Source organism: Anomaloglossus baeobatrachus, chromosome 4 (assembly GCF_048569485.1).
Source record: "Anomaloglossus baeobatrachus isolate aAnoBae1 chromosome 4, aAnoBae1.hap1, whole genome shotgun sequence".
Lineage (NCBI taxonomy): Eukaryota > Metazoa > Chordata > Amphibia > Anura > Aromobatidae > Anomaloglossus > Anomaloglossus baeobatrachus.
In genome coordinates, this window is record NC_134356.1 from 324726785 (window position 1) to 324743689 (window position 16905).

At 44.3% G+C, this 16905-nt stretch overlaps 1 protein-coding gene across 13 annotated transcripts in view; it reads left to right on the top strand.

The window, feature by feature from the left end:
- Window positions 1–16905, top strand: part of FOXP2 (forkhead box P2) — a 328235-nt gene that overhangs the window by 209389 nt on the left and 101941 nt on the right. For all 13 annotated transcript variants that reach the window (XM_075345016.1, XM_075345023.1, XM_075345025.1 and 10 more), the window contains one exon: window positions 241–345. In XM_075345016.1, the coding sequence (XP_075201131.1) occupies window positions 241–345 (105 nt within the window). The remainder of the gene's footprint in view (window positions 1–240; window positions 346–16905) is intronic.

The window sequence follows — 16905 nt, forward strand, 5'->3', positions numbered from 1 at the left end:
ATAGTAATTTCTTCTTTCTTTATTAGAAGTCATCTTTGGCTCTATTTCTTCCCTAATTGGAACATCATCCTGCCTTGGCAGTTGAACTATTCAACAGAACGATTAAATTTTTCTGACTGCTCTGAGCTGAATTGACCTGTTTTGACCTGTTTGTCAGTGATTGTAACCTGACAGGCGCTAGCAGACTCCAACGATTATGGCTTTTGAGATTAATCGGATGCTATTCTCTTTTTACTACAGCTCATCACATGAGGAGACCGGGGCTACGCATACCCTCTATGGTCATGGTGTCTGCAAATGGCCAGGCTGCGAAAATATTTGTGAAGATTTTGGACAGTTTTTAAAGTAGGTTAACTTTTATATTTTTTTACATTTCTTAATGACACTATATAGTAAATTGCGCTATGTTCATCAATATTATATCCTAATATGAGATGTAAACTTCTGGATTATGTCAGTCATCACCTTCCTAATCACATATAAGACTGAAAGACTTGAAATGTTGCCATCAATCTCAGTTTTGTTATGTGCATGGTCTCCATATAGATATTGACCCATTTTAGACTGTACATTATGTTGTTGATGATTGGGACATTACAAAATTGCTGACTGTTTGCATCAATTATCCAATTTGTTCATTAATTCCATTTCTTTAGCAAATAGACTCTTTTCAATTTGTAGATACAAAGGTATTTTTTTCTCAGTAAGGTCAATATACCAGTTGTGCAAACCTATATACGTATTAAAACTGGAGTTTATATATTAATGGAGCAGTTATCTGGCCTAATTGCATAGAAAACAATGGCACTAATTCATTAAAGTGTTTTCACCAGAATTTTGGCATAAAACACTTTTGATAAGTTGCAAGGTTGGTATTTTCATGATAGTTGTGCCCAGGTCTTCCAAAATGGGCAAAGCCATGACAGAATAGGGATTGGAGCCACAGATATTTGCAAAGTCATAGATTATGCTAGAAATCAAAGTCAAAGACCGGAATAAGATTTGTGCCAAGGCAGATGGACACGCACGCCCAGGGTGGGACATATTATTGTTCAACCTGTTTAAGTTAAGTTCACACAGGGTATCTTTTGATGCATCTTTGGTGCGTTTTTGACATCACAAAGATGCACTAAAATTCATGCAATTCCTTCCTCAAGCAAAGTCTATGAGACTTCTATTTTCCTGTCCGCACTGGGCATCTTTTGTTTTGTTATGTCAATTATTTCTGCGTTTTTACAGCGTTTTGAAGCCCTTCCAGTCAATAGATTTCACTTAAAAATGCATTAGTCAAAACGTGGTAAAAACGCACTAAAATGTGGTAAAATGCAATAAAAACGCAGTGCGTTTTTATTGTATTTTTGATGCACCCAAGATGCAATAGCAAAAAGATGCCACATATGAACATAGCCTTAGGCATACAGGGGCCCATGAGTAAGTAAGAGGGCTCACTTCTGCCTCCAAAGCAGATGGAGTTGTACATTATTATATATTGTTCTTGCACAGTGGCCTGCTTCTGTCTATCAGATGTGCCTGCTTCATTTCAAAGTGTCTCACTCCAAGATGCCTCCTCATTAAGACCAGCATTGTTCAAGCCAGTCTTGATGAATCAGGGCCAATATATGTACATGTATGAATATCCTCTGTTTCAGTGAAAACTAAATGTGGCATTAGGCTAAGGACACATGGGCATTTAGCATCCGATGCAAGAGCATTGGATCCGTTATGCTAATGACCCTTGGCCTTTGCTCTGCTGCGAGTGTAAGCTGAGTGTCATTATACTGTGATGCGATCCTGCAATCGGAGCACAGCTGTGGAGGAAAGGGAGGGACTAATCTCCTTATCGCCTTCATTATCAGCTGATTCGATTCTCGCACTGCACTCCAGTGTAATACGAGTGCAATGCGATGTTTCTCTCACACCCATAGAGTTGTATGGGTGCGAGTGAAAACAAATCAGATTCCACCCGCAGCATGCTGCGATTGTTTTCTCGGTCCAATTTAGGGCTGAGAAAAAAATTGCTTATGGGAGCGACCCCATAGAGTAACATGGTTCCGGATGGAATGTGATTTTTGTATTTCATTCCACTTGCTCTATTTTACTATCCGTGTGTCATTAGCCTAAGGGCGGCTTTGCACGTTGCGACATTGCACGTGCGATGTCGATGGGGTCAAATCAAAAGTGACGCACATCCGGCGTCGCAGTCGATATCGCAACGTGCAAATCCTTTTTGATACGATGAACGAGCGCAAAAGCGTCGTTATCGTATCATCGCTGCAGCCTCCGACATTTCCATAATGCCGGTGCAGCGACAGGTGCGATGTTGTTCCTCGCTCCTGCAGCAGCACACATCACTGTGTGTAAAGCCGCAGGAGCGAGGAACTTCACCTTACCTGCCGCCGGCTGCAATGAGAAGGACGGAGGTGGGCGGGATGTTTACATCCTGCTCATCTCCGCCCCTCCACTTCAATTGGCCGCCTGCCGTGTGACGTTGCTGTGACGCCACACGACCCGCCCCCTTAGGAAGGAGGCGGGTCGCCGGCCAGAGGGACGTCGCACGGCAGGTATGTGCGTGTGAAACTGCCGTAGCGATAATAATCGCTACGGCAGCTTTCACTAGATATTGCACGTGCGACGGGGGCGGGACTATCGCTGCAGCATCGGTAACACATTGTTACCGATGTCGCAGCGTGCAAAGCCCGCTTTAGAGCATGAGTAATAATTACCTAGCGTATGTTGAAATGGACATAGGGATAAAGAATGCTGGGTTCTGCCATACAGTCACTGCACAATTATGTCTCGTACAACTCTAAATAGGTAAAATTCTCATGTGTGAAGAATAATTTTCTCTGCCGGCCCCAAATTACTAATTATTATAGTATCCTTTCTATGGCAAAACCACAGATGTGTGTGCCCTTGTCCACTTCTATTCAACAACATGTCTGAAACTTTTAGCCTTTTCCCCAAGTAAGTGTATCGGAGTTGTTTATGTGCCAAACATTGCAGTATACTGGAAGATTTGCCCTTTCTGATCTTTGTGTCTGTAAGTGGTGTAGTTTCTTTTGCTTTTTTAGATGTCTTCAAATACTTACAATAACACACATTTTCAGATGTAAAATGTATCCCGAAAAAACCATATATAAATGAACTTGCCAGAGGGTTTTATTTTATTTTTTTCAAGATGAGTAACTTCACAGGCTGAAGATCTTGTGTTGTCATGGTGCGGTTAACAGGGTGAATGAACTGTTTCATGCTTCATCAACAATTAAGTTAATTAGCTTATTTGAAATGGCACTGCTTTGTTGCCAGGATGTTGGCAGAAACATCAAAAAGATGTGTTTACAAATGGCAGACTATCTGTGGGATATAGGGCTGCGACACCATAACTACAAAACATAACAAGAAATGGATAATAGCAATACTAGGGTAAATTAAATGCTGCTCTTTTTATTTATAAATATTGATTCTTTTTCACACATCCCTATTTTGTCTACAGGCCATGGAGAGAAATATGTTACTTAGGGAAAATTTATATCCATAAATATATAGTTAAATACATTTATGGACTAATTTAATTTTCTCTGGGCTCTCAAAAAAACATTAGTAAAATAATATTTAACAAGGCAAGTGCATTTCTATAGGCAGATGGAAATGCCAAAGTAATAGTGCTACATTTATAGTAACAAAAAGCTGTCCATAAACATGTATTGATTGGCCACATCCAATAAACCATTAAATATTGTCATTATCATTAAGGCCAGATTCCTATATCCACACTTCCCAGTCCATGTATGGAGTGCCCGGACTGACCTTGGGTATCCTCACCCAAATTAACAGCCTCATAGTCATATATGGGGTGCTTATTTCTATTCAGAAGACCCACTGTCATCTCCACTGTGATAACACATTATCACATTATCCGTGATAACACATGGAGAACGGGAACTTTCTACTCACCTGTCCCTGGCGTTGCTGTCCGTGATTCTGATCTTCGGTCTCCAGCCCTGCCGACTCCCCGCTGCTGCTGCTTCCGGCCGCAGGGAAGTGAATATTCAATGAGCATAATGAGCGGTGGTCAGCAGCAAGTGACAGCAGCGGTAGAAACAGGAGGGCTGGAGAAGGTGAGTTAAGTTTTTTTTTTTTTCCTGAGACACGTGTGTTTTCTCCGGCGCGTGTCACACGGAACACCTCCGTGTGGTCCGTTTGCGTTCCGTGTGACACCCGTGATGCCGGAGAACAACAGACATGCTTCTGTGTTTAATGCACCAACAAATGTATCACGCACACGGACACACGCACCATATGGAAAAACTAACGTTTAACTCAATACATTGATTAACATTGGAGTGCGTGTGCCCGTGTCTCCGATATGTGCAGGAACGAACCTGAGGGCTGCTTCTCACTTGCGAGTTTTTCGCAGTAGAGCAATGCAAGAAAATCTCCCATTGGAATTGGGCACATGTTAGTGAATGATTCAGATCACATTTGCGATTTTTTTCTCAGTTCAAATCGGACTGAGAAAAAAATTGCAGCATGCTGCTTTTTTGCAAGTTTCTACTGCGAGTCTCTCCAATGCAAGTCTATGGGAGCGTGTAAAAAATCGGATGTCACGGGACGGCACTCACACCATCCTAGTGACATCCGATTTTCTAAATACATTTCTCGCATGTTTCCTAAAACACTGGAAACGAATGATGTCTCACAATGTCTGTCAATCACTATTCTCTGTCAGTCGGTCTCTCCCTCTCGGTCTCTATTCTCTCTCTGTCGGTCGGTCTGTCGGTCGGTCACTATCTCTGTCCCTCACTCTCTGTCCATGTCGGTCTATCCCTCTCCCCCCTCCTCTCATACTCACTGATCCCCGATCACCAGCGTGGCCCTGTACGGCGTTCACACTGCTCCGGCGGCTTCTCCTCTTTTGAAAAAGCCGGCCGCTCATTATTTAATCTCGTATTCTCTGCTTTACCCGCCCACCGGCACCTATTATTGGTTGCAGTCAGACACGCCCCCACGCTGAGTGACAGCTGTCTAACTGCAACCAATCACAGCAGCTGGTGGGCGTGTCTATGCTGTGCGTGCCTCTGGATAAGTGCCTCATAAGTGTCAGAAATATACCAGAAATGAACCAGACATGACCAGAAGGTAAACTTCAGCTCTTTCTAACCAAGCTTCCCACTGACACAACTTACTTGTTAAATCATATACTTACCACACTACTCCCACCATGTTCACCTATGCCCTCACAGTCTTTGCCCCTCTCCTCCTCACTCTCCTTCGCTATCCCCACACCCCAGCACCCTCTAAGCAAATATTCATCTCCCCGTCCCTCCTGCCTTCTCATCTGTCCTCATCTGCTGACCTATTCCTGAACCTCAGATCGCTCCTAATATCGCGCAGACCATGCCGTCCACTCTCCTTCTCCCACCTGCTCTCCCTTTCTCTACTCCTTCTCACTGCTGGTGACATAGCCCCCAATCCTGGCCCCCCATGGATGGTACACCCCTCTTTATCACCCACCCACCACTCTCCACATAATAGTAACTACCGCAATCTATCCAACATAAAAACTATTCCCCTCTCACCGACTCCGCCGCCCCCTCTCTCAGGAGCGCTCTGGAATGCCCGTTCAGTGTGTAATAAACTGCACATCATTCATGATCTCTTTACCTCCAGCAATCTATCCTTTCTGGGCATCACCGAAACATGGCTGACACCATCCAACTCTGCCTCCCCAGCTGCACTATGCTACGGTGGCCTGCACTTCTCCCACACTCCTCGCCCTGGCAATAGACAAGGTGGAGGAGTGGGCCTCCTTCTTTCTAACAACTGCAGCTTTAATCCAATCCCACCTCTACCCTCCCTCGACCTGCCTTCCTTTGAAGTGCACTCTGTCCGAATCTATTCTCCCTCCAACCTCCAAGTGGCTGTCATATACAGACCCCCGGGCGCCACCACTGCCTTCCTCGACCACTTTTCTGCCTGGCTTCTACACTTTCTCTCTGCTGACATTCCCACCATCATCATGGGTGACTTCAACATCCCCACTGACACTCGCCAACAAGCTGCTTCCAAACTCCTCTCCCTTGCTTCGTCGTTTGGCTTAACTCAGTGGTCCACCTCTGCCACCCACAAAGATGGACACACACTAGACCTTATCTTCACCCGCCTCTGTCCCCTTTCTGACTTCACAACTTCCCCCCTCCCCCTATCTGACCACCATCTTCTGACCTTTTCAGCCCTGTCCTCCTCACCTACCCCCCCTGTCCAGCACCTAGCACATCCCCGCAGAAACCTTGCACACCTCAACATGCACACCCTCGCCGACTCTATCCTCCCACTGTCCTCCATATCGTCCCTCCACGACACAGACAGCGCCACCACTTTCTACAACACCACCCTCACATCAGCTATTGATTCAGTCGCTCCCCTTGTGCATGGCAGAGTGAGACGAATCAATAGACAGCCCTGGCACAACAGCCTCACTAAAAAACTTCGGCAAAGGTCTAGGGCTGCAGAGCGGCGGTGGAAGAAAACGCACTCCCAGGAAGACTTCACCACATTCAAAAATGCAATTCACACATTTCGCTCAGTCCTCACCTCCGCTAAACACGATTACTTCAGAAACCTCATATCCTCTCTAACACACAACCCCAAACAGTTATTCAACACTTTCAACTCCCTCCTTCGCCCACCACTGCCCCCTCCAACCTCCCTCATTTCTGCAGAAGACTTTGCCACCTATTTCCAAGAAAAAATCGACCTAATAAGGCAAGTCTTCTCTGCTCAGCCACCACAACCCCTTCATGTAGCTGACCACTGCCCCTCTCCCATAAACTTCCTCCCCACCATCACCGAAGGAGAGCTTGCACGTCTTCTCTCAAAAGCGCACCTCACCACCTGCGCACTTGACCCCATGCCATCCCACCTCCTTCCCAACCTCACCACCATCCTTACTCCAGCCTTAACCCACCTCTTCAACCTATCTTTAACGACTGGAACCTTCCCCTCTGCCTTTAAACATGCAACAGTCACACCTATCCTAAAGAAACCTTCCCTCGATCCAACCTCTACTACCAGCTATCGCCCCATATCACTACTCCCACTTGCCTCAAAACTCCTGGAACAGCATGTCCATGCTGAACTTTCCTCCCACCTCTCCTCTAACGCTCTCTTTGACAACCTACAGTCCGGCTTCCATCCACATCACTCTACCGAAACTGCCCTGACTAAAATCACAAATGACTTGCTTACTGCCAAAGCGAACAAGCACTTCTCTATACTCCTACTCCTAGACCTGTCCTCAACCTTCGATACCGTTGACCACTCCCTCCTATTACAGACCCTCTCTTCCCTTGGTGTCAGAGATCTTGCCCTCTCTTGGATCTCTTCATACCTCTCAAATCGCACTTTCAGTGTCTCCCACTCTCACACAACCTCTTCATCCCACCATCTCTCTGTTGGCGTCCCTCAAGGCTCTGTCCTAGGACCCCTACTTTTCTCTATCTACACATTTGGCCTAGGACAACTCATAAAGTCCCATGGCTTCCAATACCACCTATATGCCGACGACACCCAGATCTACCTCTCTGGCCCAGATGCCACATCTCTGCTGTCCAAAATCCCGAAATGTCTATCTGCTATATCCTCCTTCTTCTCCTCTCGCTTCCTAAAGCTCAATGTGGCCAAAACTGAACTAATCATCTTTCCTCCGTCTCACCTACACTCTCCACCTGATCTATCTATTACAATAAATAACACCACGCTCTCGCCAGTACCCAAAGTTCGCTGCCTCGGAGTGACCTTTGACTCTGCCTTATCCTTCATACCACACATCCAGTCCCTCACCACCTCCTGCCGTCTTCAACTCAAAAATATTTCCAGAATCCGCCCTTTCCTCAATTTGCAATCTACTAAAATGCTAGTGCATGCCCTCATAATCTCCCGCCTCGACTACTGTAACATCCTCCTCTGTGGCCTCCCTGCCAACACGCTCGCCCCTCTCCAGTCCATCCTTAACTCTGCTGCCCGACTTATCCACCTCTCTCCTCAATACCACCCCGCTTCTCCCCTCTGCATGTCCCTCCACTGGCTTCCAATCTTCCACCGTATCCAATTCAAACTTCTAACACTGACCTACAAAGCTGTGCATAATCTTTCCCCTCCGTACATCTCCGAACTACTCTCCCACTACACTCCAACACGTCACCTCCGGTCCTCCCAAGATCTCCTCCTCTCCTCCTCTCTCATTCGCTCCTCACGCAACCGACTCCAAGACTTCTCCCGAGCATCCCCAGTCTCCTGGAACTCGCTGCCTCAACACGTCAGACTATCCCCTACCCTTGCAAACTTCAAACGGAACCTGAAAACTCATCTGTTCAGAAATGCCTACAATCTACAATGAACTCGCTGCCGCCCGACCACCGTGCAGAGCTGCCGCCCGACCACCGTGCGGAGCTGCCACCCGACCACCGTGCGGAGCCGCCGCCTGACCTACACCCCACCTATTGTCTCCTCCCCATAATCCTATAGAATGTAAGCCCGCAAGGGTAGGGCCCTCTTCCCTCTGTACTAGTCTGTCTACTGTAACTTGTATACGTATTTTGTATGTAACCCCCTTCTCATGTACAGCACCATGGAATTAATGGTGCTCTATAAATAAATAATAATAATAATAATAATAATTAAAATAAATAAATAAATAATTAAAAAAACGGTGTGCGGTCCTCCCCAATTTTAATACCAGCCAGATAAAGCCATACAGCTGAAGGCTGGTATTTTCAGGATGGGGAGCTCCACATTATGGGGAGCCCCCCAGCCTAACAATATCAGCCAGCAGCCGCCCAGAATGGCCGCTTCTATTAGATGTGACTGTTCTGGGACTGTACCCGGCTCTTCCCGATTTGCCCTGGTGCTTTGGCAATCGGGGTAATAAGGAGTTAATGGCAGTCCATAGCTGCCACTAAATCCTAGATTAATCATTGCAGACGTCTATGAGACACCCCCAATGATTAACCTGTAAATTAAAGTTAATAAACACACACAGTGAAAAAATCCTTTATTTGAAATAATAAACAATAACAAAGAGCCTCGTTCACCACTTTATTAAGTACACAAAAAACTCATCCTTTTCCGCCGTAATCCACGGAGGTCCCGCGTCACTTCCAGCTCTGCTACATGAAGGTGACAGGAGCTGCAGAAGATACCGCCGCTCCTGACAGCTCCACGCAGCAACTGAGGTGAGAAGCGCAATCAGCTGATGTCAGTCAGGTAACTCGCAGCCACTGCTGGATCCTCCAACAGTGACAGCAAGTCACCAGAGTGACAGCGATGAAGTCACAGGTGAGTTGCGGTCACGGGGGGAAGGAGCCAGCTGGCCGCGGGTAACCTGAGTGTCAGCAGCGCTGATCGCACTGCTCAATTCAGTCACTTAGGGGATTAGCGGTCACCGGTGAGTCCTTCACGGGTGACCGCTAATCAGGACACAACACAGACAGAGCCGCGGCATGACAATGAAGTCGGGTGAAGTTCACCCGAGTTCGTGCTGTCATCTGCCATTCAGCTCTGCTACATGGCTGTCTGTGGCTGCTGTCAGCGGCCATGTAGCAGAACTGAATGGCAGATGACAGCTGCTGAGAAAAAAAAGGCTCACACAAGGATCACACACGCATTGCACACGCACTGCAATCATGAGAAAAATCTCAGGATCGCAGTGCAATTGCATTGCACTCTGACCTAACGTGAACTAAAATCAGCCGAGTTTTTTTCAGCCAACTCGGACCGATTTTACTCGCATAGATGTGTTTCCAGCCTAACATGTACCGGAGGCACGTGCGTATGAAGGGGGCCTTAATATTAGAAGCCCCAGTCATGTTTCTTCCTTAAGCCATTTTCACAGTAGGAAGTTAATGTATGACCTAAAGGTGTTGTTCCATAACTAAAACTTATCGCACAAATAAATAACACATATTGGTGATGTTATTATATCTGAGATGAGTATATACATGTGTGAACTATATAAATATCTTGTGATGATAGCAAAATTCAAACAACTCACACTTAGGACATATGTAGAAGACAGGATTTCAGTAACATCCATTAACCCTTTGGTGTCTTGACCAGTTCTAGCCTTCATGATGATTCATTCTTTTTACCTTTTTGTAGTCACTTTCCAGGAGTCATAACTTTTTTATTTATTTTTTCGTGTTTTGGGGCGGTGACATAGTCATATGATGACTTGATTGTTTAGTTGTATTTTTCAGTAGGATGCATAAACTCATTAATAAACTTTTATTAACTCTTTATTGGGAGGAATATAAATAAATAGCGATTTTGTTTCTGTTTTTACAGTTTTCTGTGATCTACAAATTCTGTACATCCACATCTTTATCTACAAGTGACTCTCCTAGTTTTACTCCTCCTAGAACATATGATAGTGCTTGATTGCAAAACTACATTTATCCACATTGATCCGTATCTGCTAAGTGGTGGCTAAAAGCTCAGTTTATCCAAGTTAGCACGTAACTTATAAATATTTTCCATGGACTGCACTATATTAAATAGTTTGGTGCCATCTGAAAAAATAGAAACAACATTATTAATCTTGTCTTCTGTATAATTAGAAAATAAGTTGAATGTTATTGGACCCAGCACTGAACCTTTGGGTACATCCCTTGTATCCAGAGACCTTTCAGAGGGGCAATCATTCACAACAACTGAGTGCAGTCAATGAGACTATTTTTGATCCAATGACAAACCTTACTTTCTAGGCCTATGGACGTTAGGCATCAATTAAGCATCTGTGTGGGACAGTGTCAAAGGCCCTTGAAAAAGCCAAAGATACTATATCCACAACCTCCCCTCTCCCATGATTTCTACTCATCCCTCCATAAAACTTGTCAGGTTAGTTTGACAACTTTTGTCCATGGTAAAACAATGCTTGTTCTCACTTATAATATTGTTTTCTACCGCATACTGCAGAATATAATCCCTTATAAACTTTTTGAACATTTTTGTCACAAAGGATGTTAAGCTTACTGATCTATAATTATCCAGAAAAGACCTGCACTGTTTTTTGAAAATTAACAAGTAAAACTCAATGGAAAAGATACCCTTTGAGGAAAGTTCTGTATGAAAAAGAATCATGAATTAATAATAAAAATGGGTATATTAGTGAAGAACTAAATATAGGGTAAATCAAATATCAGAGAATAAAATAGGAAGAAAAATAGTAAAAAACCCAAATATTAGATATGATAAAAGTAGTTCATTAGGTAAAAAAAAAATAGGTGAAAGAAACAATACAGCAGAATAAAAGGCGTCTGACTCAACAGGAGAGGTCATAGTGAAGCATACGATGATGTGTAATGTAATATACAAGGGCAGTGATGGGTTAACAAAAAAATATATATAATCAGAAGTGATGAACAAATAAGTTAGTATGCATATACCCATTATGGTTCTCTCCTGCTGGAATGATGCCAGCCCTGGCACACATCTGCTTCAAATTTTTAGATTAGATTTTACATTATATTTTTTTTACACATAAAAACATTTTATTTTATTACAAAATGTAGTAGTCCCTACAAGTGGACTTAAACATGCGATCACATTGATCTACTCTTTAACTAATTTAGCACAGTGCACTATCTAATGTGTCTGTGTTTGACAGGTAGTTTATTAGACACTATCTCAGCCGGATCTGCTAGGCTCACAAGTTGGAGTTGAACATGCGATCACCTTGATAATCCTGATAAATGACTCTACAATTTATGTAGTACAGTGCATTTTCTAATCTGTCAATGTTTGACAGCAAGTCTTTCAGCCACAGCCTCGGCAGGATCTGATAGGCTGAGGTTTATGGCAAACAAGGAGGCCATCGGTAGGGATCCAAGTTTACAACTGTCAGCAATTGGTGACTGAGCTGCATGGGCACCGATGGGCTGCCAGATGGGGTTAAAGTGCTGGGATCCTAGCGAGTTCTGGTTCCAACACACACAGCCGGAGATTAGTTGTGTCACAAGATGGCCCCTTTTGTAGATGGCACAGGCAACACTCTTGAGTCTGTACAATAATCTGTGATAGAACTTTGTCAGATTGCAGGAAACAACTTGCAATTTTGATGTACAATTATCATTTTCTAGTAAGGGGATAAACATTCCCTTGAAGACCTTATTAGCACTGAAAATCTCCCTTAAAGGGAACCTGTCACCAGTTTTTTGCCTTATAAGCTGCGGTTACCACCACTGAGCTGTTATATACAGCATTCCAGAGTATAGTTATAGTACTTTGCTCTTCCCTCAGCAAGGCAGATCAAAGTGCCCATGCCCATGAGAGCAATGTAGGCCTCTCTTTTAATGACACAGGACAGGTCATGCACACCGGGCTGGGCAGGAGATTGGTAATCGCAAGAAGAGACGAGGCACCGGACCGAGACTAGCAACACCTATTGGACTGGACCGCCCCCTTGGTGACCATTATAAAGGTGTTTATTTACATCATACAGCATGGCCTGAGCTCTTATATACAGCATTCTAGAATATTGTATATAAGAGCCCACTGGTGGTGAATGCAGTTTATAAGGGAAAAACCTGGTGACAGGTTCCCTTTAAATGAATGGACATATACAAAGGTGATTACTTGAAGGATATTTAACACCTGGTGACAGATTCGTTATCTAAGAACAGTATGATGTAAGGACAGAGACTCTGTTTCTAGTAATGTATCACTTACTGGTCTGCTTGGTGTAGTTTTGATAACATCACAGTTTTCTCTGCTGCAGAACTAGCAGTGCTAAAAAATCTGAGCACTGTATAACTCCACCCACACCACTGTTTGGCAGCTTTCTGTGTGCACTGTACATTATTGGAAAGTTGCCAATCAGTGGTGGGGGCATGGTTACTCAGAGCAGGAGGAATGCATGGCACAAAACAATGTCTTTTATTGAAACGAATACCAGCAGACCAGTAAATGACACATCACTGGAATCAGGATATCTGTCCCTACATAATGGTGCTGTTAGATTAGATAGCAAAATCCTTCTGACACGTTCCTTTTCATAAAAGCTATGAACACTGAAAAGCACAATTCCTCCTGACTACTTAGCAGTTCATAGTTCAAAAAAGCTTGGCTTTACCTATGTACTATGTACTATAGTTCGCTTTTATCTCCCCATGTGACACTAAAGAAGTCTATTTGGTTGTTGTACCAACCAATTAGGTTATCAATTTTGGGGCATTATTTATATGTATTGTGTATAATTATACTCAAAGAGATCTGGAGGAAAAGTTTGGACGTATCCAAGCTAATATCTACAAAATTTGCTAATTCCAATTCAAGTGAATATTCACTACCAAAACAGCTCATGGAGACTTAATCTGTAGCTGAGATAAGACAGCTACATATAAATTACAGCACTTTTTTCTTGGCCATCAACAAGCAATGAACCAGCACTTAAAATCTTGTGGGTTGGCAACAAACTGCATTATAGAGGACAATAGAGAAGGCCCATAAGGCACACAGTTATAGGACATGATTTACATCCGTAAGGTATATAGCAGGCTCTGTTTCTGGTATTTTGGTATAATTTTCCACTGTTAAAGCTTATTATGTTGGGCTATGTAAATAGAGAGTTACAGCTACACGTCTAGGCTCCAGGCAGCTAGAAAAGTACAAAATTGTTTTGTAACTTGGCTATTAGGAATGATGAACGCATACCCCAGACAAATGCTTTACTAGCTCAGTGTATTCCTGAGTAGACCATTCCTCCACCTAATTTGCCTCACAATGCCCTTTACGGCACTGATTGACAGACCACTGTGAATGCATATTTATATACTAGGCCGTCATTGTGGAGATGGTGGTGAGAAGTAAGTAGAAACAGGAAGGGGTCTCATAAATTTACCAGATTCATGTACTGTGCCTTGCGAAAGTATTCATCCCCTTGGCATTTTTCAAGTTTTGCTACCTCCAAACCTGGAATTTCACTGTTTTTTTTTTTTTGAGGATTTGCATCAGTTTATGTAAAGAACATGTCTACAACTATGAACATGATTTTCATTTTGTTGCGGAGCAAATAACAAATAGGACAATGTATTTGAAAATTTCAGTGTGCATAACTATTCACCCCCATGAAGTAAGTACTTTGTAGTGCTTCCTATTGTGGGAATTATAGCTGCAAGTCCCTTTGGATAAGTCAGACTCTGAGCTTTCCACATCTTGGCAATGGGCTTATTGTCTATTCCTCAAGACAAAACTGTTCCAACTCTTTAAAATCTGACCACAGATTCTGAATTGCATTAAGGTCTGGGCTTTGAGTAGGCCTCGCCAATACACTTACACCTTTCCCATTAAATCCCTCAAGTGTTGCTTTAGCAATATGCTTTGTGTCATTGTCTTGTTGGAAGTGACCCTCAGTCCCAGTCTCAAAACACTGACAGACTTGCTCAAGAATATCCCTGAATTTTGCACTATCCATCTTCCCCTTGACTCAAACTATTTTCCCTGTCCCTGCTGCAGAAAAACATCCCAACAGCATGATGCTTTCACCCCCATGTTTCACTGTGGGGATGGTGTTCTTAGGGTAATGAGCTGTGTTGGTTTGGTGCTAGACATAACGTTTACCTTGGTGGCCAAAAAGTTTGGTCTCATCTGACCACAGCACCTTCTTCCATATATGTAGGGAGTCTCCATGTCTTTTTGCAAAATCAAAATGACCCTTCCAATTTTTGCCTGAAACTAAAGGCATTTTTCTGGACCCTGTTCCATAAAAACCAGCTCTATGGACTGTACGGCTTATTGTGGTTGTATTGACAAATACTCCAGTCTCTGCTTGGGTACTCTGCAGCTCTTTCAAGATCACCTTTGGTCTCTGTGCTGCCTCTCTGGTCAAAGCCCTCCTTGCCTTGGCTGAGAGATTTGGTGGGCGTCTCTCTGTTGGCAGACTTGTTTTGGTATCATGTTCTTTCCATTCAAGGATAATATATTTGATGGTGCCCCAGAAGATCATCAGACATTGGGATACTTTTTAGAGCCCAACCCTGACTTGTACTTCTCAACAACTTTGTCTCTGTCTTGTTTGGGGATCTCCTTGGTCTTCATGGTGTTTGATTTGTGTTGCCTCTTGCTTAATGGTGTTACAGCTTATGTGGCTTTTCACAAAAGGTGTGTATATATTGACAGACCATGGGACACTTAGGCTGGCTTTACACGCTGCGACATTGCTAGCAATCGCTAGCAATGTTGAGCGTGATAGCACCCGCCCCGTCGTACATGCGTTATCTGGTGCTTGCTGCCGTACCAAACATTATCGTTACGGCAGCTTCACATGCACATACCTGGTCAGCGACGTCGCTGTGACCGCCGAACAAACCCTCCTTCAAGGGGGAGGTGCGTTCGGCGTCACAGCAACGTCACCACGACGTCACTAAGCGGCCGGCCAATAGAAGCGGAGGGGTGGAGATGAGCGGGACATAACATCACTGCCCACCTCCTTCCTTCCGCATTGCTGGTGGATGCAGGTAAGGAGATGTTGGTCGTTCCTGCTGTTTCACACACAGCAATGTGTGGTGCTGCAGGAACGACAAACAACATCGTATCTGCAGCAGTAACGACATTATGGAAATGAACGTCATGACACAGATCAGCGATATTTTACACTTTTGCGTTCGTTCATCGTCACACCTAGGATTTACACGTTGCGATGTTGCTACCAGTGCCGGATGTGCGACACTAACGACGTGACCCCGACGATATATCGGTAGCGATGTCGCAACGTGTAAAGCCCGCCTTAGATTAAACACATGTGGACTTATTTTCACTAAAGGCCGCTTTACACGCTGCGATATCGGTACCGATATCGCTAGCGTGGGTACTCGCCCCCATCTGTTGTGCGACACAGGCAAATCGCTGCCCATGCCGCACAACATCGCCCAGACCCGTCACACTACTTATCTGCCCGGCGACGTTGCTGTGACCGGCGAACCGCCTCCTTTCTAAGGGGGAGGTTCGTTCAGCGTCACAGCGACGTCACAGCTGCGTCACTGAACCACCGCCCAATAGAAGCGGAGGGGCGGAGATGAGTGGGACGTAACATCCCGCCCACCTCCTTCCTTCCACACAGCGGCCGGGAGGCAGGTAAGGAGAGGTTCCTCGTTCCTGCGGTGTCACACGGAGCGATGTGTGCTGCCGCAGGAACGAGGAACAACCTCGTTACTGCTGCAGTAACAATTTTTGAAAATGGACCCCCATGTCACCGATGAGAGATTTTGCACGTTTTTGCAACGATGCAAAATCGCTCATAGGTGTCTCACGCAACGGCATCGCTAATGCGGCCGGATGTGCGTCACCAATTCCGTGACCCCAACGAGTTCGCATTAGCGATGTCGTAGCGTGTAAAGCCCCCTTAAGCATGTGACTTATGAAAGTAATTGCTTGTACCAGAAATATTTAGGGGCTTTATGGCAAAAGGGTGAATATATATGCACATGCCAATTTTTATTTATTTAATCCCATAAATTTAATTTTTACCTATATTTTTCTCGTTTCTCTTCCCAACTTAGACTAAATCGGATTACAAAAATATTTAAACACAAGCTGTAATTTAACAAAATAGGTAAAATGCCAAGGGGGTGAACACTTTTGCAAGACACTGTATGTATTCTTTCTGGGATCGTAGTGTCGAAATGGCACTTTTTTTTTCTTTAAAGCACCATTCCAGTATTTTTTTCACCCCTAGAGTGGTGCTTTTAATCTAAAGACCATGTCCCCAGTCTTCCACTCGCCCTTCGGCATTTTCACCTTTATCAGTCTCAGGAAGTTTGTGACCTGCCAGATTGCTCCAGTGTTTCATGGTCACTCTTCAATATACATCTATGAAAGCCTTGTTCTGACTCTCATAGACTTGCATTCAGA